Below are 26,693 nucleotides of genomic sequence, written 5' to 3' on the forward strand. Positions count from 1 at the left end.
CCCGGGATCTGCACGGAGTTGTATTGAGGCCGTGAGAATTGACCTGCAGTGATGTCAGGATCACGTGACCAGTCCATGTGATCCATTACTGTGGGTGTGGTTACAGGTACATAACGTGACCAGAGTGTGGGTCACATGTTCCTGTGTGGTTCCAGTGTTTGGACCTGAAGGGTCCAAGTGCAAAATCCCTGAGGGAGTTTCTGAGGGCTCGGTGTGTTCCTGTGTTGGAAGCCTGAGAGGAGGCTTCCTGGAAAGCACCTGCTGGCGTGGGAGGTCCTAGTAGGAGGACCGGATCCCGGAGCAGTGCACAGTGGAACTGGGGAAGCTGGAGTCCTTCGGTGAGGTCTGGACTGACTACTGTATGCCGGACAGGCAAGTTGGGGATCCCTGTTAGGCAGCTTACCCAGAAGAGTGTTAACGGAGTCTGGGGAAGCTGGAGTCCTTCGGTGAGGTCTGGACTGACTAGTGCGTGCCGGCCAGGCAAGTTGGTGATCCCTGTAAGGCAGCTTACCCGGAGGTGTGGACTGGCGAGGAGTCAGCAGGTGGAGCCGGAGCTCCCGTCAGGTATCGTACAGGCCGGTAGTGCTTGTGAAGTTCTATGAACTATGTGGTCTCCCTTGGGAACTGGTTAAGGGAGGACCAGCGTGTTAGTGGCCGTGAGGCAAAGCCGTACACTGAAGTGTTAGAAGCTGCAAGTAAATATCACCAGTTGGTGCCTGTTGTGTTTCATGTTATGAACTGTGCGTAACCCGGTTTATGAGGCTTAATAAACCGCATGGACTGCTTTGTTTTATAAACCCGTGCCCGTGTGCTTGAATATCGCGGCCAAGTGAGTGTCCCCCAACACTCTCAGTAAGAGAAACCTTACAAGGGCTACTGACAAGGCTCCTCCAGCAGCGGCTTAAGGCTACGTTCACATTAGCGTTCGGCGCTGCAGCGTCGCCGCATGCATCATGCGCCCCTATATTTAACATGGGGGCGCATGGACATGCGTTGCACTTGCGTTTTGTGACGCATGCGTCACTGTGGTGCATGCGTCAGGGCGCAGAGGACGCAGCAAGTTGCAGTTTTTTCTGCGCCCAAAACCATGCAAAAATGGACGCATGAGTCACAAAACGCTGCGTTGTGCATGCGTTTACATTTGCGTTGTGCGTTGCGTCGTCGACGCTGCGGCGCACAAGGCAAATGTGAACGTAGCCCAAGATCAAGCAATTGACTTCCAACAGATTATGTCAGGGAAGACTCAGGTGACCCCAAAGAAACACTTGGTGGTTGACTAATCGAACACAAAATGCCAGGCTCAGCCAGACTGATCTCTTTTGTATGGGGGCCTGATTAGAATTTGATGGTCTTGGCTTTAAACACAACTAAATGTCCTAAGGACGAGACAACTTTGTCTAGGTTTGAGGAGAAGAGAAACACCGGATTACGTACCGGTAATGCTCTTTTATAGAGCCACGACAGCACCCACTTGAGAGAGGGGATCCGCCCCTTAGGAACAGGAAACCCTATGGAGAGAATAAAAGGGGCGGTCCCCCTCGCTCCCACAGTTGGGTTACAGAGAATGAGAGGAACCGCCCACCAGTATTAGTAGGCAATCCAATATCATCGTTTATCTTTAGTTAACATAAGTATAGCTAACTACAAGAACCATTCACCCTTATCAGTGCTCATATATAAAATTTACTTATTAGGGAGGGAAGTGAAGGGGTGCTGTCGTGGCTCTATAAAAGAGCATTACCGGTACGTAATCCGGTGTTTTCTCTTCGCCACGACAGCACCCACTTGAGAGACTTACAGAGATAGTCATTTGGGAGGGATCACCGTGTTAAGAACAGATCTACCGAAAGACAAGTCAGATGAGGAAGACAAGTCCAATCTATAGTGAGTATAGAAGGTAGTAGGAGAAGCCCAGGTTGCGGCCTTACATATCAGTTCTATTGGAACCTCCGCTCTCTCAGCCCAGGATGAAGACATCGCACGGGTAGAGTGTTCTTTTACAGTCTCGGGCGGATTCTCCCCTTTGCTGAATAGGCCAGACAAATTGCGTCCGAAATCCATCGAGACAACGTGTTCTTCGTGACACCAGAACCTTTCTTGTGGCCCTGGAAGGAAACAAAGAGAGCCCTGCTCTTCCTCCAGGGGCTAGTTCTGTCTAGGTAAGCTATTACTGCTCTTTTAACATCTAAAGTATGGTACCTTTCCTCTTCCTGATTTGTGGGATTACTATAGAAGGAAGGAAGGAAGATCTCTTGGGATCTGTGAAACTTGGTCCGTACTTTAGGTACGTAAGAAGGGTCTGTTTTTAAGACAATCCTATCCTGGAAAATTGACAGAAAGGAAGGATCTATCGATAACGTCTGAATATCGCCTACTCTTCTGGCTGATACTAAAGCAACAAGGAAAGCTGTTTTAAGAGTAACATACTTTATATGGGCTGAGTGTATAGGCTCGAATGGTCCCCCTGTTAGGGCCTCTAGAACTAGATTAAGATCCCATGGTGATATGTGGGGAATCTGGATTGGTTCTGCCCGTTGGCATGCTGAGATGAACCGTGCTACCCATCTGTCTCCTGCAATATTGTGACTATACAGAGCTCCTAGAGCAGAAACCTGCACTTTTAGTGTACTGACCGATAAGCCTAAGTCACGTCCTTTCTGAAGAAATTCTAAAATTGCAGAAATAGGAATTTCTTCTGATAGAGCTGCAGGGTAGAAAGTTAGAAATTTTTTCCCCATATTCTCACATATATGGTTGTTGTAGACCTCTCTCTACTAAGTAGAAGGGTATCAATCAATCAATCTCTCTGAAAACCCCCTTAGTTTTAATAGTTGCCTTTCAAACACCAGGCTGTCAACCGTAGGCCCTTCACATGATAGTGGTTGAAGGGACCCTGAGAGAGAAGGTCCTGAGTCTCTGGAAGGATCCATGGATCTGCAAGCGACATGGCCCTGAGGCACGAAAAACATGGCCTCTTGGGCCAGAATGGTGCTATTAGGATTATGCTCGCTTTGTCTTCCCTTATCTTCCTGATTACGGTCGGAAGGAGTATTAATGGAGGGAAGGCATAAGCTTGTCGGAATGTCCATGGAACTTGGAGAGCATTTAGGATATCTGGGTTGTCGGACAGGAACAATGAAGCGAACTTTTTGACCTGTCTGTTGCCTCTTGTTTCAAACAGGTCTATGTCGGGGGTGCCCCCCCTCTTGGCTATCATCTTGAAGATATGCCGACTGAGTTCCCACTCTCCTTGGTGGAGAGTGACGGCTGAGGAAATCTGCCTTCGAATTTTCCACTCCTCTGACATGCAATGTCGACCAAGACCGGAAATGTATCTCGGCCATAGATAGGATCTTGTCTGTTTTAGACATGAGAGTTCCCGATTGGGTTCCTCCTTGATGGTTTATATATGCAACGGATATCATGTTGTCTGACAGTATCCTTGTGTGAGTTCCGTGTAACTGTGGAAGGAATTTACATATGGCATGATAAACTGCTTTCAGCTCTCTTTCATTAAAGGAATCCTTCGACTCACTAAGAGACCATTGGCTCTGAACTATCTGGTCTTCCAAATGTGCTCCCCAACCAGTAGGACTGGCGTCAGAAAAAAATTATTCTTGAAGGTTTAATCACCCAGGGGACTCCACCGATCAGATGGTCTGGTTCTAACCACCAGTGGAGAGACTAACACATTTAATGGGAGGCAGAGGCGACTACTCAAATGGCCTTGCAATTTTTCATCTTCCCGTAAAATTGTGTATTGTAACCGCCTAGCGTGAAACTGAGCCCATGCAACCGCCGGAATATATGATGTAAAGGAACCCAAAAGAGACATACCTTCTCTAAGGGAAATTACCGGGTTATTAATAACTGATTGTACTTTCTTTTTTATTTTTAACTGTTTGGATTCTGGGAGGAAGCATCGCTGACATTCAGAGTCTAGGATAAGACCCAGAAATGTCTGACGGGTTGTTGGAGATAATCTGGATTTTTCCCAGTTAATTAACCATCCCATTTCCTGTAGAGATGAGATCGTATCAGATAGGGGCTGTTCACATTGTGAGGGGGAGTTTCTTACCACCAGAAGGTCATCTAAATATGGAACTATGAGGGTATCTTTTAATCTTAAAAACGACATTACTTCCGACATTAGAAAAGACTCCGGGAACTATTGACAGTCCGAAGGGCATTGCTGTGTATTGAAAATGACGTATTTGCCCCTTGATCATGATTGCTACACGCAGATATTGCTGATGTTCAATATAAATTGGTAGATGGTAATATGCATCTTTTAGGTCGAGGACTGCCATAAAGCACCCAGGGAATAGAAGTTTTACTGTGGACCTAATTGATTCCGTCTTGGAGGTTTGATTTACTAGAAAGAGATTCAATTTTTTTTTTTTTTTTTTTTTTTTTTAAGATTTATTATAGCCCTATATGATCCGTCAGGCTTTGGGATCAAAAATAAAGGGGAGTAAAAACCTTTTCCCCTCTGATGGAACGGAACTTCCACTAATACTCTCTTGGATAGGAGATGAATTATTTCCTGTTCCAAAAATTGTTGTTGGGCTTCAGACTTTAAAGAAGTCAATAGGAATGAGTCCGGAGGGACTCGGGCAAACTTTAATTTTAAGTCTAAAGTTATGAGGCTAGTTGCCCAGGAGTTATATGTAACTGCACACCATTGTGTGGTGAAAAAGGACAATCTGCCACCTACTGGCAAATCTGCACTAACGCGGTTTGTCTTCCATTTTAAATGGACGTCTCCCGAAAAAGGTGCCTCTTTGTTTGTTATCTCTATTGGCCCAGCGGTCTTGGTTTTTAAAATCCCTTTTATTAAGGATGGGTCTTCGGAATGCTCTCCTATAAGATGGAAAAAGCTATTAGGGAATCCCTTTTCTCTTTCACCCGCCTTAGTTAGAATCTCATCTAACTTTGTACCAAAAAGGTACTCACCCTGGCATGGAAGGCCACATAATTTGATTTTTGTTTGGGCGTCTCCCTTCCAACCTTTTTAGCCACAGGGCGCGACGGGCCGCGTTAGTGAGGCCTGCTGACTTGGCAGCCAACCTGATAGAGTCTGCAGATGAGTCCGCTAAAAATGCTGTAGCGCCTCTGATTAGGGTTAAAGAGATCAGTTTTTCTCTAGACAGGCCCCCTTTTTAGACCTTCCTCCAGGTCATTAAGCCAGACTAACATGGACTTTGCCGTACATGTAGCTGATATAGCCGGTTTGAATGCCCCAGTACATGATTCCCATGCCCGTTTTAACAAAGAGTCAGCTTTGCGATCTAGGGGGTCTTGTAAGGAACCAGAATCTTCCACAGGCAGCAAGGATTCTTTGGACATAGATGCCACCGCTGCGTCTACCTTCGGGGCTTTAACCCACACAGACATGTCCTCATCCTTAAAGGGATAACGCCTCTTTGATGACGATGGTAATCCTCTCTGCCCCTGACTCTCCCATTCTTTCTTAACCAGATCTTTGATTGGTGTTATTACGGGAAAGGTAGGCCTTTTCTTTTCTGACAATCCTGCGATCATTATATCTTGCGGTGTCCTAAGGTCTTTACTTTCTTTTATACCCACGGTGTTAAATACAGACCTGACAAGATTATCTATACTGTCTGTAGGAAAGCACATATCTTGCTCCCCTTCCGAGGAATTATATTCCAGGGACACATCCGTATCTTCCTTATCAGAAGAATGATCTGATCTTGGAGAATTATACTTCCTGCTCTTAGTTTCAGGAATACTTTCTGAACTACGGAACGCTCGTAACTCGTCCCTGATCACTCTCAATACAGACATAACACATTTTCTTTGTGTAATTATCCGGGAGGGGCTGGGTACATAAGGCACATTGTCTGTGCTTCGATTTCGATCTTTTTGTCTAGGGTATATAAATAAGAGGGGCCATGATTAGCTTAATAGGGAGGGTACACACTCACCCCAGTGAAGCAGATGGTCAAGGTACCGGCCGTAGAGGAGGAGATGCAAGCACAGGCTGAGATGAAGATCGGTCAGATCTCTTCTCTTTTGTGCTCTTTGAGGAGGAATTTCGTCCGCTGCATGCGCTGCTGCGAGGGAAGTTAGCTGTGACCTCTGAAAGCACCGCTGAGTCCTGAGGTGGCGTCGCCATGCTTGGACGCCGAGGAATCAGAGCCGGCGTCATTCAATGCTGGGCGCAGCCATCTTCTTCCTGTTGAACCCGGAAGTCCTCACCACTTCCGGGTCGCGGCCATCTTGGATCTTGTGTGCACTGCCCGGCGTCATCTCTCCTCTGGCTCTCGCCCTGGACGCTTCCATATCACCTCCAGGGGAGCCAAATGGCAGCTACACACTCGCGCATATCGCTAGCAGCAGCGTCGCGCATCGGAGCATGAATATCTGCCGCAGGCCCGCTGATGCGTCCTCCTGCCCGTGATCCATGTGACCTCCTGCCCTGGCCTCACGGAGCCTGCCAGCAGAGGGGGGAAAACTGACACCAGGACCCCCGACGCTGCTTCCAGCACTGGAGCCCCTGCCGTCCTCACAGGTAAACCGCACAGGCGGCATCCAGGCTAGGTATCCTCTTCTCCATGGGTTCCCTTAGGAACAGGAAACCAACTGTGGGAGCGAGGGGGACCGCCCCTTTTATTCTCTCCATAGGGTTTCCTGTTCCTAAGGGGCGGATCCCCTCTCTCAAGTGGGTGCTGTCGTGGCGAAGAGAAAAACATAAATGGATAGTGGATTTGGGAGAAAAGCATTGGTTATGCAGACCTGAAATATCTTTTTTGGCTACTAGTATTTTTCTCCATGGCATCCAGTGAGCCCATTCCTCTGTATTTCTTCAGTCTCACACCATCAGAAAAGAAATATTCACCAGGGGCTTCTGTGGTTGCAGCCAACAAGGAACCCATCATCACTGCACAGAGGATAGGAAATAAATGTTAAAACAAAAAAAAGATTGAAAAAGCACTAAAGGTTTTTTCCCCGTTACAGGAAACCCCTGACACCAGGCAGTTAGTTGACTCCTTGGTTGAGTCTCAGCAGCTGCTCCCAGTGTCAGTTGGGGAATGTTCGCACAACATTTTTGTTGCACGTGGTTAAAATATTTATTTTTTCCAAGCAGATGCTGCTTCAAGAAATCACTTTGTATATCTGAAATGAGTGCTGTTTTAGGTTTTTCACAGAGCGCTTTTAGCATTTTTTCAGTCTATTTTTTGGGAGCCTTATTACAGTTGCTTTAGGAACGTTATTTTTCTAAACATTAACAAATAAAGCTAGCAAAGCCCTCAAAGATGGCAGGCATCTCTTTAGCCGTCCCATTGCCTTCTATTGCAAAGGTTAAAAGCAATTATTTTACCACTATTTCAGGTGGTTTCACAAATGACCCGCTTCAAATCTATCTTAAAAAAAAAAAAAAAAGGATCGTGTGAACATATCCTTATTGTCGGCAACAGCGCTGCAGCCAATGTGGGCTCAGCATCTCTGCTTGAGTAGATGGAATGGGCCGCGTAGCGATTAGCTGCCATGCTGTTGACGCGTGGTCAGCACTGCACCCAGGTCGAGTCGTGGTTTGTTTTGTTTTTTTTACAACAAACTGTTTAATCCTTACTTTGGGTGCAGAAATTAGTTTTGCTTTATTAGTGAAACCCATAGTTGAAATTGTATGCCAATGAGATGAAAGTGCAGTGAGGTGGGTACTACATTTACGGCTCTCCTGCCTCCCTTCCTCCAACTGACAGGCCACTGAACCATGAGTGACCTGGAGACAGGCAGGAAACGTAAAGTGTCAAAAGAGCTGTAAATTTAGTGCCCGCCCACTGCACTTGCATCTCATTAAGGCTACGTTCACATTAGCGGTCAGCGCCGCCGCATGCGTCATGCGCCCCTATATTTAACATGGGGGCGCATGGACATGCGTTGTGCTGCGTTTTGCGCCGCATGGCCGCAAGCGTTGGACGCAAGAAACGCATCAAGTTGCATTTTTTTTGCGTCCAACTTTCGGCCAAAAAGGACGCATGCGGCGCACAACGCAAATGTGAACGTAGCCTAACATACAATTTCAATAACGGATTTCTCTAACAGCAAAATGGGTTTCTACAACAAAGGTAAGAATTCACTCGGCTTTAAAGCACCATTACATACATGCCATTAGTTTGGAGTATAAAAGCCTGACGACAAGAAAAACCAAAGAGCTTGTAACTATGGAATAGGGGTAGTGTTGCCTTGGCATGATCCAACTGACCGTTTGTGCTGCATTTCTACAGTGACCTATTGCAAATTACTGTACATTTCCGTCAATGCTAATTTTGTGTACTAACAGAAAGTAGCTAGTGGTCTCATGTTGTGGTTCTCCTAAGGTTACCTGATTCGCTAACTGAATGGTCTGTCCAGTCATCCACACATGACATTTTAAATACGCAGGGTTTTTTTTCCCCCCATGACAAAGTTAAACTAAATTTGTTAGACCCATTGATTTCAGCATTGTAAGGTCCTATTGATGAATATCTGGACATGCATATCAAGTGATTTCTCTTCGTCTGTCACAAGAATGGTAACCTGAAAATTTCTGCCCCTACACAATTATAATGGTTACCAAAACAGATCATCAGATTGTGTCACGTACAAAAACAATTCTCATTTCATAGACTCTTACCTGTAGAAGCTCCAAGAGCTAATGCTTTCACCACATGTCCCACGGTCTGAATTCCCCCATCTGCTATAACTGGAACGCCAAATCTACGGGCATATTCAGCAACTTTGTATACTGCAGTTCCCTGGGGTCTTCCACAGGCCATAACTGGAACAAAAACCAAATTTGAGTTAAAAAAAAACAAAAAAAAACAAAAAACAAACCCTTAAGAAATTTCAACTTGTATCTCCAAAATATTGCTACTCATACTAGCAAGTCAAATGTCCGGAACATATGACTAAATAGAAAAGCAAGTGCTAACTAATTAGCAGGACGTCGGGGGTAGAAGAGCAGCCCACCACTTACCTTCCTGAGTAATGCATATCGATCCACATCCCATGCCTACACGCAAAGCATCAACACCAGCATCAATGAGATTCTTTGCTTGAGCAGCCGTCACCACTGTCAGAAGAAAGATTCACATGTATACAGATGCCTACAGAACACATGCCATTTTTAAGAGCAAATTCCAAATATTGAGGGCAATGGGCAAAATAGCTGTACATACTGGGAACATAATGAGTGGTCTGCTAGCCTTAGCAGGTCCACTGCAGGGGAGGCGACTACACAAAGTGCGCAACACACACAAATATATCCATCTCAGTCTAGTCACCTACCATTTCCACCAACTACTTGCAATTCAGGATATTTCTGTTTGATGTAGTGGATCATATTTATCTGATACACAGAATTGCCCTGTGAAGAATCCTGTTGAGGAAGAAGAAAGCATTTAAAAGCCAATGCATATTGAATTAAAATCAAGTACAAGGAGAAAAATAAGTTTTAGACTTCACACACAATGTTAACGTTTACTAACTACAATGAAAAGGCAATCACAGAACAGACTTGCCAGATTGCCCTTTGATCTTACAAAGTGACGTTTTAGGTGACATTACACGAAAAAACAACAAATGCAGCAAAAGCTCATAGTGGGAACGTAGCCTTAGACTTCTCAGACTCTTGCTTGGCTACTATGAAGTAAAATATAACAAATACATAAACAACCGATTGCTGTAAGAGCTGTGCTGCACATGCGCTGCTACAAATACAGATTAATGCCAAAAATGTACACAGCACGGAAAAAAAAAAAATCTCATGTATTATATATACCAGGACAACAACGTCAACTCCAGCTTGCATGAGTAGATCAAGTCGATATTTGTCATCCTCTCTGGTGCCAACCGCGGCACCGCACAGCAGCTGCTTCCTGCAGTCCTTTGATGCAAGAGGGTAGTCTCGGTTCTTCTTCAAATCAGTCCTGGCAATAATGGCGACAAGCTCATCGCTGTCGTTCACTATTGGCAGCTTTCCTGTAGTAAAAAGGTAAAGTATGTTATCGTTGACAGCCATTACAAGGAGAGGCGCACAAGGCTGCTTATGGCATAGCTGGTTAGCAGACTTAGTAAAGCAGTGCAAGAGTACACCATAGAAAGCTGCATGTTACTAATAGAAGTGGGCCTCTAAATTCATTAAGGGTTTTAAAGTTAGAATTCAGAGTGGTGATATTCTTGTTTTTCCTGCCAAGAGATGCAGAAATGGTGCAGAAACTTCAGCATCCATTTACTCAACGTGTGAACATAGCCTTACAGTGTTACTTTTCTCCATCATTAAGCGTGCACCTACCTCCCCAACCTGCCACCTTTTCCTCCATCATTCAGTGTGCACCACCCTGCCACCTTTTCCTCCATCATTCAGTGTGCACCACCCTGCCATCTTACTTGTTATTTAATTATTTGTGAGTAAAACCAAATTTGTTATGTTATTGAACACCAATACTTACCTTTTTTTACCCTAAAATACCAAGTCACACAGACCACAAGCAATAGCCCCTTAGTGTAAAATTCCTCCAATCACTGCTTTACAAGAAGCTAATTCTCATAGAACATCTTGAAAACCCAAGATGCAGCAATCATTTCCTTTAATAGGCCTCTTTCTGTGTAAGCATTTCCTTACCACCACAATCCATTTCTGCAGTCTTTGCTGGCATGTAGCCATCCCCCTTACTGACAGGAAGGAGACAGGGAGTATTGAGGTTGAGGATGAAGGCATCTGCTCCAGGATCCCGCTTACCTTTGGTCAATGAGCAATTCCAAAAGATTTAAGTAAGACAATGCTCCAAATTTTTAAAAGCCATCAAAACCTCCATTAAGCCTAAAATAAGTATTGCATAGAGCCAAATATCTCCTCTACGTCTGCAGCAGGTGAAATATTCCCAGGGCTCCAGAAGACCCAGTCCTAGACTTACATTGCACTTGTCATGGTAAATAAAAACAGATGCACCACAAGCAAATTAATGCTTTTAAAATCTGTACCAAAACTCATCAACATTTTATCACGTTCAATAGCAGCAATAGCCCAATGTATATAATGTGGATGTGTGGTCCATGTATTTACAATAGTAATTAGAACATATTGGACAACTTCTTGTCATACCCCTCGCATGGCCTCCATAAAATAATAAAGCTTATACTCCCCTCCCGTGTTGATGCCGTTCCCGCAGTGTCGGCACTCGCTCTCCCTTGGGCTCCCGTTCGGTGTTGTGACACATGACAACGGTGACCAATCAGCACTGGTGTCACTGTCCCCGCCTCCAGATGAATTGAGCAGTTAGAGGAATTCCAAGATCAGCTGCAGTCCGAACATGTAGTGGAAGTCCGATTGGTCTAAAGGCGGAGACAGCAACGCCAGCGCTGATTGGGTGCCGGTGACATGTCACAACACCGCATCACAGCCCCAGGGAGAGCGAGCACCGACACCGCAGGAACCGCACTGTCATGGGAGGAGAGTATAGGCTTTATTATTTTATGGGGGCCAAACAATTTGATCAAGAAGGGATTGTGTTAGTAGTGGACAAGCCTTTTAATTGCATGACTGCGACATGTCCACTGTACAGATAATAAAGTGAATACTCATTGCAGGTAATTATGAACAAGCGTTTTTAATGATTATCTTGCAATGTAAACAGGCTGTCGATCACCAAATGAGCAAGCAAAAAACTTGTTAAATGAGTGAAATAATCTTTTGTCCGGAACAAAAGATCATAGCTCTCGGTTCTAAACGGACTCGCACTGCCGAGAACCTTGGCAGCTTACATGCACTGAGTGATCTAGTATAGATTGTTCAGATCAGTTGCAGCGGTCTGCCTGCTTTAACAGGCATTTAAACGACTGTGGACCAATAACAGTTTACCCATTGTTGGTCGCATCGTGCTGGCAGTTGGTTTGTGTAAATGCACCATAAGTGACGTCACTGGAATCGGTCTCAGTCTTTACATTATGCTGCTGAGATTATGAGGCAACTTGGTGACATATTCCCATTAAATTGTAAAGTCCATCCAATGAGCCAAAGGCTGGTCACACATGCGCTGTCAGTCTCCCCACATAGTTTTCAAGTCCTTGGTTCAATACACAGCAGATAAAAAAAAATATCTGTCTACCCTCCACTATATGCTGCTCTGCAGTGAACAGTGGATCACAGAACTGGCTGTTGTGCTTTTAAAAGACACAACCCTGTACCTGATCTCTATCCTCTTGTATTTTAGACCATACAAAAGAACCCAACACATCCCTAGCATCATATTTCAACATGGCTATCGGTATCAGACATTGTTCGTGTTGATAAAGGTTTTTCAGTAACACCACAGCAACTACTTCTATAAAAATTAAAGGATGTCTGCTTTAACAAACTGAAAAGCTGCAGCTGATTGGCTGCAGTGGTCATGTGATTGCCGGTAGAGGAGCACCGATATCACAGGATTGGCACTGTTCTAGGTGTTCATGTATTTTTTTTTTAACCTTTATCAGGGAGCACTTTAGCAGTGAATAGGTTAAATTAGTTAACCGGTAAGTAAATAGGTTATCTAACAGTGGACAACCCATTTTAAGGAGACCTATTACCTCTCATGTTGCCCTTTGAGGGCAGCAGTGACAAGACGTGCCAATTTGAACAAGGTGTATGAGTATGGCATCATCAGGTTAAGATCCACTTAAAAGAAGCTGTCCAACCATGACAAACAGATAAAAACACTAACAAAACAAAAATAAACCAGTTATCACTTTTCTGACCCCCCACTGGGTCTCTGCAGTTCCCAGCAGCTAATTTTTGGCAGTCTAGCCGTGTTGCCATTGTAAAGAAATACGGAGATCAGTAGGGGATTCTTCAACACATAACCTTGTGGGCTAAAATGTATATCTGGTGGAGAAAGGTTGAAAAGACCTAGGTCCATAAAGTTCACCCTATGTAACGGCTGGGGGTCTTTATACCATGTATATTTGGAATTTTCTTCCCGTGTGCTGCTCCTTTTGGAGAGCAACATACACAAATTAGATAAAAGGTCCTCTGTATAATAAAAAGTTACATTCTCCTAATATTCCACCCCCCCCCACCTAGTGCTTGGGAAGGTTGGGGTACAAAGTGGTTACCACCAGGGTCATATACTAAACGCTTTGTTGTTCTTTTGGAAATAAACATAGAAGAGGGAAGAGGTGCAGATGATAGGGTGTCTGTCTGCCATTTAGTTTAGTGTTACACCACATGGAAAATTTAGGGCTATGCTGCCTACAATTAAAACTATAGAACAGAGAGCTTCTGCAGCATCTACACCAGTGTAAATACACTCAGGGACGTGAACATGTGTAAGAACACCCGAAGACCCAGCCATAGGGTTTTACATAACACGTGAGGAAATCAGGAAAACAAATGAACCTGGTATCACCTGGTCAGAATTTTGTTAAGATGGAATCATCTATGAAGGGGTCTGATTGGACTAATTCTCCATATTTCTGCCACCGTTATATGTAGCAAATACTGCTCAATAATTGAACATCTGCTGCATTCAATAGATGTTAGGCAACACGTAGAACTTTGGAAAAAGACGCAAAAAGTGTTCTTCCATCTTCGCACATTATCACAAGATGAGAGAGAACTTGCTGTCCCATCCTCAGAATTGTCACCAATACAGAGAAGGGGCTCCAAGATGCCTTCTTTAAATGGAACAATGGCGCCACATGAGCCACTACTCTACTCGGGGTCTGCTGGACATCCAGAGTTGCTGGGCACAGCTCTCAGCTGTCTTGGGCAGTCCCACAGGCAATGAATGGAGCAATGGCGTGCATGCCTGGCCATTGCTGCATACACATAGGAAACTTCAGATCCTCCTGGGGATAAGGCGATAATTCACTCAGTTGGGAATGATTTTCTGCGTATACTGAAGACAAGATGCTGAACCTACATTGCACATGCACATTGCAAACAGCTCAGATTACTAATCAAATGATAGCAGCTGCTGGAAAGTCTGTTGAGAACTCCATTATAACCCTGCTTCATAAAAACTCACAACCTAATCAGCAAAACAATAAAAAGGTCACCAGGTAAAGAATGTGCCGACATGTAAAGACCCCTGTACACCGTGTTCTCATGCAGTTCCTTCAGACACAAACTTCTGCTCCTCTACATTCAGCAGCTTGGGTCATTAATAAGGACATACCTTTCTTGCTACGTTGTAAGATTTCATTTGCTTCTTTTAGAGTGACTCCTGATGGAGCAACAACCAGTTCATCACGCTTTGTCATCACCTATGAAAACATTGGCATGCACTTGGTTAGACAAGAATGGCAAAAACAGCGACAACTTTAAAAAAAGTATCCCCCAGGTCATCCTGGAAATATGAGCCTATGATCAGGGCTATAAAAAGCTGGGTTACACAAAGAGAAGTCTGAGGGCGGCCTAAGGGCTGATGTGATCCATGGAGAACTTCTCCGTCCCTCAGGAAAACAGATGGTAACTGAAGACAAATGTTCAGGTATTTGTTATTTCTCCCTTTTTATTTTATACATGTTTTGCATATTTGTATGTCATTCTATTGTTAACCTTTTTATATATTTATTGTAAGCACTGTTTATTTTTATATTAAAGCATAAAATCTTTAATAAAGTTTGACCTTGTATGCTCTAGTAGAAGGAGACAGTCTTTCAGAGTGATATTTTGGGGACTCATCACCCCATGTGTTTGATAAGTGATGGCAGTGAATTAAGAAGCCGGGGTGTGCTGAATATGTTGGGGTGAGATTTATGCTCACTTTATAGCCTAAAACAGAGGTTGAGAGTGAAAATAAATTAACCCGTGCAAGCGCACTCCACGTCATGTGCTGAAGAGTGTATATGTGACATTTCTATCTAAAAAAAATAATAATCACAACCATTGTATGAACTGACATATTACCTCACTCAAGTACGTAGTATAGTCTTTTTCCGTCAAAAAATCTACGTCTCTTGAAGTCACAATTCCAACTAATTTGCTGCCCATTTTGCCAGTTTCTGTCACCGGCATGCCTGAAAATCCATGCCTGTTTTTAGCTTCAAAAACATCTCCGACGGTATGATTGGGACTCATCACAACGGGATCAGTAATAAACCCTTGCTCAAATTTCTGGAGGAATGGGAAGGAAGCAGAGAAGATAACGTCAGATATATAAAATGGTGTGGGAAAATGCAAGCAAACGTAACAGGACCTGAAAGAGGTATGCATCAGCAGAGAACACTGCTTAGGGCCATTCACACAGTCAGGATTTAATGAGGATTTCAGTCCGAAAATCAATCAAGTCCACCAACATAATGCATGTAATGCAAGTGGAAGTAAACACTCCTCACCCACTCGTGTAACAAAGCTCACATGTAACGGAGGAGAAAAACTAGAAACAAGAAAACTAATAAAACTATTAAAAGCCATAGAGCACAACAAGCTTTGCCAAAAAAAACCTAATAATTACATTTGTTTTTTTACGTTACCTTAACTTTACGGACTTCGTTAGCTTGAAATTCTGGTGTGCAATTATGGTGAATAATACCAATCCCGCCCATCAGCTGTAATACATGGAATCAAACGTAAAATAGGCAAATGCTTAATTACATGACTTTTTAAGTAGCAATACTAAAGTAACATACATAAGACTTCCCCCACAACTTATAGAGTGCAGAGTTAGCCTTTACAAGAAGTCACGAAGACACCAATATAAAACTCGATGTTTTCTTTCCCATTAAACACAATACATATAATATGGTGTGCAGCATATAGATCAGTGCTTCCTACTCACCGCCATAGCAATAGCCATATCGGATTCCGTCACTGTATCCATGGGAGAGGAAATCAAAGGGGTCTTCAGAGTTATCTTACGTGTTAATGCAGAAGTCAGATCCTGCAAAAAAAGCATCAACTATTTCACAAGATATCCGCATGGAGCAAACAAATATTTACTATAATTCTCACAAAATCATCTGGTCAAACACTTAAAGGGAACCTGTCACCTCAATTTTGCTCTATAAGCTGCGGCCACCGGCATTAGGGGCTTATGTACAGCATTCTTTAATGCTGTACTTAAGCCCCCGATGTAACATGAAAGATAAGAAAAACACGTTAGATTATACTCACCCAGGGGCGGTCCGGTCCGATGGGTGTCGTGGTCCGGGGCCTCCCATCTTCTTACTATGACGTCCTCTTCTTGTCTACACGCTGCGGCTCCGGCGTACTTTGTGTTCCCTGTTGAGGGCAGAGCAAAGTACTGCAGTGCGCAGGGGCCGGGAAAGGTCGGAGAAGCCCAGCGCCTGCACACTGCAGTACTTTGCTCTGCCCTCAACAGGGCAGAGAATTACGCTTGCACAGGAGCCGGACAGTGACGCCCATCGGACCCGAACAGAACAGGGTCCGCCCCTGGGTGAGCATAATCTAAAGTGTTTATCTTTAGATTATCGGGGGCTTATCTACAGCATTACAGAATGCTGTAGATAAGCCCCTGATGGCGGTGGCTACAGCGTATAGGGAAATATCGAGGTGACAGATTCCCTTTAATACATTTTCATACATTAAGGCTATGTGCCCACGTTGCGTTTTTTAGGAGTCTCTGTAATGCTTTTTGCCACAGCCGAAACGCTTAAAAACCGCATTCCCATGCAATCCTATGGGATTCTGCAGTTGCTATGCCCATGCTGCGGAATCGCATAGCAGTAAAATCCGCAGCATGTTCATTATTTCTGCGGAATCGCAGCAATTCCACAGCCATAGGATTGCATTGAAACGCTCACTTTACGCTTGTGGCTATGCCCACCATGCGTAAAGTGAGCGCTTCATGTGCGCATGGTACCCGGGTCTGGAGGAGGAGACTCTCCTCCAGGCCCTGGGTTCCATAGTCATGTAAAAAAAAAAAAAATTAAAATAAAAAAATAAGGATATACATACCTTCTAATGGCCCCCAAAGTCATGCCGCCTCTCAGCGGTGTACCAGGGATGCATTGCGCAGAGGACCTGGGATAACGTCGCGGTCATGCGACCGTGACGTCACAAAGGTCCTTCGCGCAAAGCGTCCCTGGGAACGGAAGTACCGGGAGCGCCGCTGAGGAGATCGGGGGCGGTCGGAAGGTGAGAATAACCATATTTTTTTTTAAACACTATCTTTTACTATTGATGCTGCATAGGCAGCATCAATAGTAAAACGTTGGTCACCCTTGTCAAACACTATGCTTGACAAGTGTGACCAACCTGTTAATCACTTTTCCAAGCGATGCTTCAAATCCCTTGGAATACGCTAGCATTCTGCAAGATAAAAACTCATGTGTTTTATGTTTTCTGCAACGTGGGCACATAGCCTAACACTGAAGGGTAGCATTTTGGGGGACATGTGTTATACACAGGACTGTGGAGTCAGAGCCCATTTTAGTGGAGCCAGAGTCGGTTTCATGGAAATTGAGGCACTGGAGCCAGAGGTTTGGCTTACCGACACCACAGCCCTGGTTATACATTACTCCTGAAGCATAAACCTCATCATAGTATGCTTCCTTGTAATAAACAGAACAGAGAACTTACATGCCAATAGGCCGATAGACAAGGAAAAGCACTAACGTGCAGACACTGTGGTGCCACAGTTTACAATGCGTTAGTTCAGGAGTGGCAACTACGATTTCATATTTTCTCAACGTTCAAGTCATCCCTGTACAAGGTGACAAATAGCCTACCGTAAATGAAGTCTTTATTTTGAATGGAGACGTTCAGCTGCAGTCTTTCAAATGACCACAAGATGGTGGTGGAACCCATTAGGACGACATGAAGTGAATTAGGAGCACTGAACAGGAGCATACACATCAGTGCTGATAATCTCACATGCAGACTGTCTCTTCGGGGAGGGAGAGGACTAGAACTAGTGCCACCTATAGGAAGTAGCAATCCTAAAATCCACTTCCCCTCCGAAGACACAATGTGCATGTTTCCTAGAGGAGCATTGAGGCTTAAAAGTCACCTCACCTCGGCTTGACATGTCACACCTTTGTAAGGAGAAACGCTACCCCTTGGTTCCTGATAATCTCACATAACGCATCAATGCTTGGATCCCGCCGATTTCCCTTTTGCTTGGAATATTGTAGGATTTCCAGTACATGGTTTGAGCCTGCACCAGAGGGCCCTAACCTACAGTCCGCTTCACACATCCACATTTCATGGGGCATGTTCAGACAGCAGTTTATGGAATATAAATATTATGGTGCTCTCACAATCAGTCGAATTACGACTAAGGCTACGTTCACATTTGCGTTGTGCACCGCAGCGTCGGCAACGCAACGCACAACGCAAACAAAACCGCAACAAAACGCACGCTAAAACGCTGTGTTTTGCGACGCATGCGTCTTTTGGCCGAAAGTTGGACGCAAAAAAAATGCAACTTGTTGCGTTCTCTGCGCCCAACGCTTGCGGCCATGCGTCGCAAAACGCAGCACAACGCATGTCCATGCGCCCCCATGTTAAATATAGGGGCGCATGACGCATGCGGCGACGCTGCGGCGCCCGACGCTGCGGCGCCGAACGCTAATGTGAACGTAGACTAACATATACCTGACATACAACTGAGCGCAGGCCTTCTGATCAGAAGCCACAGCCCCTATTTTGATTCAGACAATTGCTATCCGTACATGGCCCACGAGATGCGGATATGTGAGGCTGGCCCTAAGATAGGGCCCTCTGGCACGGTTTCTAACCATTTACTGAAAAATCTTCTGACAAAAGGGTGGATCAACTCAAAGCTTAGATTTATTATGTGAGATTATCGGTTCCGGAAAGTTTTGACCATCACAAAAAGATCTTAAGTGCTCGATAGATCCATTTCACTGCGGAAATCATTCAATTAAGAAGCTGCTGTTGTACTAACTCATCATCAACCAGTAATGGCGCAATTCTGCTGTTCTCAGCTTGACCGTATTACTTATAAAAGGGACACAATTTAATTTAGTCACCACATAGCTTTAGACTTGTTGGGGACAAACAGGAAAGGAATATGCACATTGTATAATCTTATGGGACTACGAAAATCACTCACCACTTCATCTGCAGTAAAATCAATAAATCCAGGAAGAATCAAAAAGTCACTGAAAAAGAAATAAGCGATATGAGCAAACCACTTTATTTCTGTAGCAGCGGTGCAGTATGCTTGTAAAAACTAAATACATCCAAATATAAAATCTGACCATTCCTCTGTAGACGCCCTACAAACACCACTGGTCTTTACCACTTACCTGATCAAAGCTTTTCAGAATAGGCCTCCACCTAAAGTGAAGATCTATACAGCCGAGATCCCCAAGAATCACAACTTCTTAAGCTGTGAATAGAGCAGCACTACATATCCTCACCTACTGCTTCCAGCACACAAGATACTCAGGACCTCTGTTTTTGTGATTGGGGCAGACTCTGGGACAACTCCTATAAAGCAGTTTCCTTAAAGTGGTCGTCTAATCAGGACTATGCAAAGAGCAGCTCCTATGTAAGACCTGGCACAACCACCTATGTGGGCACCTAGTAACATCACTTTCCACAGCTGAGGTTGCAGGGCACATGTGCACAAAACAGGAGCTTGGCTTGCCAGCTACAGATAACTATCCAAGGTTGCAGCCAGTTGAGGAAACAGGGAAAAAGGGCTTAAAGGGGTTGTCCACTACTAGGACAAACCTTCTTGAACGAAATGTTTGGCCATGATAAAATAAAACTATGCTCACCTCCCAGAGATGTCAGTACTCGCGGTCCCAGGGCTCTCGTGCCGTGTTGTGACACGTGAGCCCGGCACCCAATCAGCGCTGGCGTCATTGTCTTCGCCCTCGTACAGATTGAACATGAAGAGGAAGTTCGGGCTGCAGTTGATCCCCGACTTCTTCCTCATGTTCAATCGGTACAAAGGCGAAGACAATGACGCCAGCGCTGATTGGGTGCCGGGCTCACGTGTCATAACACGGCACGAGAGCCCTGGCACAGAGTGTCAACACCATTGGAACGGCGCCAGCACAGCAGGTAAGTATAGGCTCTCAATTTTATTAGGACCAAGCATTTAGTTCAAGGAGGGGTTGTCCTAGTAGTGGACAAAACCCTTTAATCACAGTGCTTTCGATCAGATGTGGAAAAAAAATCATTTCAGAAAAAAAAGAAAAAAAAAAAAATCCCCAGCAAAAGGAAAAGGCACTTTGGGAGTGGCACTCACATAAGAGATAGAGCCACTAGTGCGTGGAGTCAGCCCGCAACTTCCATAATGGTCGCCCCAGGTACAAACGCTGTAATCAAAGGTGTCATTGTCAAAGATGCTACTGGCCATAATTAAAATGGTCCTGGTCTCAACACAAAATGAAAACATAAAATATTTGATGACGACCCACTACACACAGAGCAGCTCAGGAGTGTACACAGCCGAGTATGGATCAAAACTAAGTGCCTGACTTGTATTGAATCCAGGCTCTGCTCTGTGCACTCCTGCCTCCTGAGCTGCTCACTTCACAATGATCTTTTGAGCACTCTGTAGGGGTCTTAGAACCCAGACATCACATATGCCACAATTAAAGTGCTAATATATGGAAAAAAAAAAGTTAAACATTTAGTTACTCTAAAAAGTCTAAAAGCAAATTTTAGCCTTGATTTTTTAAATTCAGATGTCATGACAACACAAGCACTGCTTCCTGAAATAAGAATCAAAGTGGGGATAATGGACGCCTATATTCAATTTCTGATGCATGACAGAAGCAGCCTCAGAATGGCACAGAATGTACAACACCAAGGATTACAATTATTAGACAAAGAACTGCCATCCGCATCAAGCTAGAAGAAAGCAGATGGGCTTCAACAGCAGACTGACAATCCCTAGCTGCTGACTAATCTCTGGAAATACTGACTTACCTAATGCAAATGCAATCACCAACTGCAAGAGGATTCTGTCTACAGGAGGGAATTCTAGTAGCTAAGCATGTTATCACTTAGTGGGTTAGTCCCAAAATAACAGTGTGGTCTTTATTATAATAATGTACACATTCATACATTTTCACCTATATAAAACTTATTTTTAAATCTGTCCCAGTTTGCACATATCATCCCCCCAAAGCTCCAGTTGCCATTGGATCCATCCTTCTTTAGTTCTACTCCTGGTCTATCAAGTGTAGTCTCTCAGGCTTCCAACATAGCACTGCTACCAGCACCAACAGCGTAGAATGGGCTCTGTCCTCCTGTACACAACTCTGCTATATGCATATAATATACATAGAACAACTCTGAACAGACAGCAACAACCCTGGCACACGCTGCAAACACGTTTCTTACAGCAGTGCTACAGGTGCACCGAACGATGTGGAGAAAATCAAATCTGCCCAAAGATTTCATCCATTGCAAGTTTATGCTTAAAACAACTCTGCTCTCCACCTCTCCAAACAACATACTTCAACACCCTTATCACCTCACTATCCAATAATCCTAAACGTCTCTGACACTGGTCTTTCTCTACTCAACCCAAGAGTGCAGGCCCCATGCATGGATCTCTGCGCTGTCGATCTGGCCAATTATTTCTAAGAAAAAAAATTGACCTTGTCAGACAGGAAATTTTCTCCCAATCATATCATACCATGCACTGTCCTCCCTCCCCCATCTAGATCACTCTTCATCTTTGAACCAGTCATGGAAGAAGTGATCAGGCTCCTTGCATCTTCTCGCCTTACTGCTTGCACCAGTGACTATTCCCTCATATCTCCTCCAGTCCCTTTCCCCTGCTGTCACCACTCACCTAACAAAAATACTCAACCTCTCTCTCTCTCTTCTGGTATCTTTCCCTCCTCATTTAAACATGCCATCATACATCCATTACTTAAAAAAAGATCCCTTGACCAAAACTGTGCTGCCAACTATAGACCCATCTCAACTCCTGGAACGCTTGGTTTACTCCAGTCTTATCCGCTATCTCTCAGATCCCTCTTCTTGACCCTCATCAATCCGCTCTTTACACTCCACTGAAACTGCCCTCACTAAAGTCTCTAATAATCTACTAACCACTAAACCTAATGGTCCATGTCAATTCTCCTGGATCTCTCTGCAGCATTTGACACCGTGGATCATCTGCTCCTCGCTATGCTCCGCTCCATCGGCCTCAAGGACACTGTTCTCTTCTGGTTCTCCTATCTCTCCGACTGCTCCTTCACTAACTTTTGCTGGCTTCTCCTCATCTTCCCCTTACTGTTGAGGTTCCTCAAGGATCAGTCCTAGGCCTCCCTCCTCTTCTTGTATACGGCCCAAGCCTCCCTCTTCTTGTATACGGCCCCTATTGGACAAAATCAGATTTGGTTTCCAGTACCATCTCTATGCTGATGACACCCAATTAAACACCTCTACTCCTGACATGCCTACATTATCACAAAACACGAGTGATTGTCTTACTGATGTCTCAAACATTATGTCCTTCCTCAGACTGAACCTGTCAAAAACCGAACTCCTTGTGTTTCCTCATTCAACTAATCTACCTATACCAGACATTGCCATTTCCTTGTGTGGTTCTACCATTACTCCCCAGCAACATGCCCACTGTCTTGGGGTCATACTTTATTCAGAGCTTTCATTCACCCCCACCTCTGATCACTGTTTTGCTCTTGTTATCTACACCTCAAAAACATTTCTAGAATTCAAACTTTTGAGAAAAAAAAAACAGCTTACTGTTGCTCTTCTTCATTCTCGTCTGGACTATTGTAACTCTCTACTAATCGGCCTCCCTCTTACCAAACTCTCCCCGCTCCAATCTGTCTTGATTGCTGCAGCCAGGATCATATTCCTCACCAACCGTTACACCGAAGTCTCTACCCTGTGCCAGTCATTGCACTGGTTAGCCATCCACCCCAGAGTTCAATATAAACTTATCACTTTCACCCAAAACAGCTCCACCGTTCAGCACCACCCTACATCTCCTCCCTAGTCTCAGTCTACCACCCTACCTGTGCCCTCAGTTCTGCTAATGACCCAAGGTTAACATACTCAATCAGAACCTCCCACTCCCATCTCCAAGACTTCTCACATGCTGCGCCAATTCTCTGGAATGCACTACCAGGATAATTCGATTAATCCCCAATACCCACAGTTTTAAAGCATGCCCTAAAATCACATTCCTTCAGAGGGGCCTACCACCTCAACAAATTTATCCAACTATCCCTGTGTTGCCAATTCAACATTTTCTTCATCTGTTTTTATGCATTTAATAGCCTTCTGTGTCTGTACATTTACACATTCTGGTAGGTAACCGGTTCATGCAGCATTACATGAACACCCTATTTATTACATTATGGCTGGTCAGAACAATTAAAGCAATCGCTACCATCCACCTTTCGTGTCTCCCCTATTTCCTCAGATTCTAAGCTTGTTAATAGGGCCCTCATTCTTCTTGGTATCTGTTTTATGTGATTATGGTTGTGTAATGTCTGTCTGTACAAATCCCTTCTAAAATGTAAAGTGCTGTTGATTATTATTTATCTCCTGCCATCTACAGCAGTATAGCTACTTGTGTTTTTTTCCCCATCATTGCTACATTAGCTAATTTTCAGCAAACATCAACTGTTCTTCATTGCTCCACAACAGAGGTTGTAATAACTAGTCTCAGCAGAGATGAGCCATGCTTGATGCCTGCAGAAGACAACCAAGTGATGTGAAACTACAAATGCCACATTGTCGATGCAAGTAGTTCCAAATGCATCAAACAAGCAGTATTTCAATTTCACATCACTGATCGCTTAGCAGCAGGCAACAAACACAGCTCAGCGCTGGCCTAGTTATTTCAAGCTCAAGAGCGGACCTTGGGGCAGGAAAACTTATCTCCAACAGAAACCAGCTAACAATTTAGAACAATAGATATCTACGGAAGTATATGACAATGTATAAATTATATCATCACCATGATGAATGTAATTTATTTTCCAGACTATAATATATACAGTATGTAAGATAGGGGGCAGGTCAGTGAAGAATTAGTGACCACGTGCTGACAGAGCCCCTCTTTAAGGTATGTGCACATTTTGTTTGCAGTTTTCAGAGCACAAACTCAATGTACATACCCTTGGAGAGTTTTCGCTCAGCTTCTGCTCTAAAACCTCCTGTGTGCACATATCCTAGGGTTTCTTTTATCAGTGCTATAATAGGACATTTATAGTTACAGTACCATGATGGAAGTAGTTAGAGGGTGGATTAGGCCAAAATGACATGAGCAGAAAGATTTCCTAACAGGAGCAACACATTACTAAAACCCTGATGTTTAGATATTTAGCCGTTATTAATGTTATGTCATCAAATCAACATCTATACAGGCTATGCTGTCAAAATACGACCACACACAACAGAATAACACTCCACTTAATGCATCATTTTCCAGAGGAAGCTTAAAGAGGGGATTATATTTCAAGTTGAGCTCTTACAAGACAGAAATGGTTATTTCCTGCTTCCCCCTCAATTAAATAATGCATGGACAAATAAGAGTCGGCGGGCGGCCAGTCATACTGCGCACACCAGGACAGGAGGCAGCGCGGTCAGGCCATATGGCACGTTATTGTTAACCTATAAACGGTCAGATCCACATCTGCATCTTTTAACCCATTTAACTGCCAGGCATTAGGTGTTGTCCCTGTGCAGTCCAGGGGGCTTAGTCCCTCATGTCATCTGCGCTCACAGCAGAATTGTTGCACCCATAATCTGTGTGTGTCAGGTACCATGTGTAAAGTGCTCAACTCTCAGGCAGCTGGATACCCTCCAGTGATCGGAAAATCAGGTTAATATGGCTTCCGCCTGCATGTATTACAGTAGAGAAAGAGTCAGCCCCACTTTCTCTACCGGCCTGTCTGTCCAATCTAACACTGCAGGCGTGTGAGCTCAGCTTGTAAGAATTATTTTGCTCTGCAAATACACCCCCAAGTTACAAAGAATACACTGTGCAATGATCAGGACCCTCACTGGGCATTTCTAAGGGATGGTAAATTAAACTGCTGCATCAAAAGAAGCTAATTTGCATCAATCCAGTGTTCCATATTTGTCGGCAGATCGCCATCATCACTGTCTATGATCACCTCCTTTTGACAATGATCAGACACATGTGGCCCAATAGCTGATCACGCTGTAAAAGACGTCCACCTGCACCCAGTAAGATAAAGGAGTATTGTGCCAAACAACATTTCAAGTGCCTCTTAGGTAAGAATCAATAATATGCAAATAAATCCCATGCAGACTGGCCAAATATTAGGAAAATACCCACAAATTACCTGAAGTAATACAAAAATCATAAAGAGCGCCAATAAAAAAAAAAAAATTATAAAAGTTTTTCAACCTCAATATGTCTAACAAGATGCTTTACAGCCATATCTGCAGTAAGCTTCAAATATAGGTCCATTAAGGCCACGTTCACACTTTGCGGCCTGCTCTGCAGGTTAATCCCGCAGCGGAATTGATAAATCTGCAGGGCAAAACCGCTGCGGTTATCCCTGCAGATTTATCGCGCTTTGTTCCGCAGTTTCCGCTGCGGGTTTCCGCCTATACTATTGATGCTGCATATGCAGCAATATGCAGCATCAATAGTAATGTAAAAAATAATAAAAATTGGTTATACTCACCCTCTGATGTCCGGATCTCCTCAGTGCTGCAGGCGGCTGTGCCGACAAGAACCTTCGTGATGTCACGGTCATGTGACCGCGGCGTCATCACGGTCATGTGACCGCGACGTCACCACAGGTCCCGCTCGCACAGCAACTGAGACCGGACGCCGCGGGCAGCGCTGAGAGGTGAGTATAGCATCATTTTTTATTTTAATTCTTTTTTTTACACCAAAATATGGTTCCCAGGGCCTGGAGGAGAGTCTCCTCTCCTCCACCCCGGGTACCATCTGCACATTATCCGCTTAACTTCCCGCAACGTGGGCACAGCCCCATGCGGAAAGTGAGTGGATCAATGCATTTCTATGGGTGCAGAACCGCTGCGATTCTGCACCAAGAAGTGACATGCTCCTTTTTATCCCGCAGAAAAGCCGCGCGGCTTTTTCCGCGGAAATCCGCAACGTGGGCACAGCCGGTTTTGTTTTCCATAGGGTAACATTGTACTGTACCCTGCATGGAAAACTGCTGCGGATCCGCAGTGTCAAATCCGCTGCGGATCCGCGGCAAAACCCGCAAAGTGTGAACGTTGCCTTATACAGATGGGCCGGCGGCATATAATGACTGCTGATCAGTAAATATTTAATGATGGGCAGTCGTTTAATAGCCTATTCACACAGGCAGACCGGCGTAAACAATGCTCACACAGCAATCTGTAGTAGATCGCTCAGTGTACAAAGGCGGCTATGGTTCTTGGCAGTTTACACAGGACAACACAACGCCGATGAAGATAATCTTTCATGCTGCACAAAAGATTACTTCACCTGATGAACGAAGGTTTTGCTTATTTACACAACAAGATAATCATGAAACATTAATTTATCTATCTACAGGTCCTTCTCAAAAAATTAGCATATAGTGTTAAATTTCATTATTTACCATAATGTAATGATTACAATTAAACTTTCATATATAATAGATTCATTATCCACCAACTGAAATTTGTCAGGTCTTTTATTGTTTTAATACTGATGATTTTGGCATACAACTCCTGAAAACCCAAAAAACCTGTCTCAATAAATTAGCATATTTCACCCGTCCAATCAAATAAAAGTGTTTTTTAATAACAA

General features: G+C 44.2%; 1 protein-coding gene across 7 annotated transcripts in view; it reads right to left on the reverse strand.

Moving 5' to 3' along the window:
- Nucleotides 1–26,693, reverse strand: part of IMPDH1 (inosine monophosphate dehydrogenase 1) — a 233,617-nt gene that overhangs the window by 17,745 nt on the left and 189,179 nt on the right. For all 7 annotated transcript variants that reach the window (XM_077264357.1, XM_077264356.1, XM_077264361.1 and 4 more), the window contains exons 3-12: nt 19,032–19,080; nt 15,771–15,872; nt 15,466–15,540; nt 14,900–15,106; nt 14,166–14,253; nt 9,791–9,990; nt 9,298–9,388; nt 8,987–9,082; nt 8,645–8,788; nt 6,763–6,907 (exon numbers count right to left, since the gene is read on the reverse strand). In XM_077264357.1, the coding sequence (XP_077120472.1) occupies nt 6,763–6,907; nt 8,645–8,788; nt 8,987–9,082; nt 9,298–9,388; nt 9,791–9,990; nt 14,166–14,253; nt 14,900–15,106; nt 15,466–15,540; nt 15,771–15,872; nt 19,032–19,080 (1,197 nt within the window). The remainder of the gene's footprint in view (nt 1–6,762; nt 6,908–8,644; nt 8,789–8,986; nt 9,083–9,297; nt 9,389–9,790; nt 9,991–14,165; nt 14,254–14,899; nt 15,107–15,465; nt 15,541–15,770; nt 15,873–19,031; nt 19,081–26,693) is intronic.

This window comes from Ranitomeya variabilis, chromosome 5 (assembly GCF_051348905.1).
Source record: "Ranitomeya variabilis isolate aRanVar5 chromosome 5, aRanVar5.hap1, whole genome shotgun sequence".
Lineage (NCBI taxonomy): Eukaryota > Metazoa > Chordata > Amphibia > Anura > Dendrobatidae > Ranitomeya > Ranitomeya variabilis.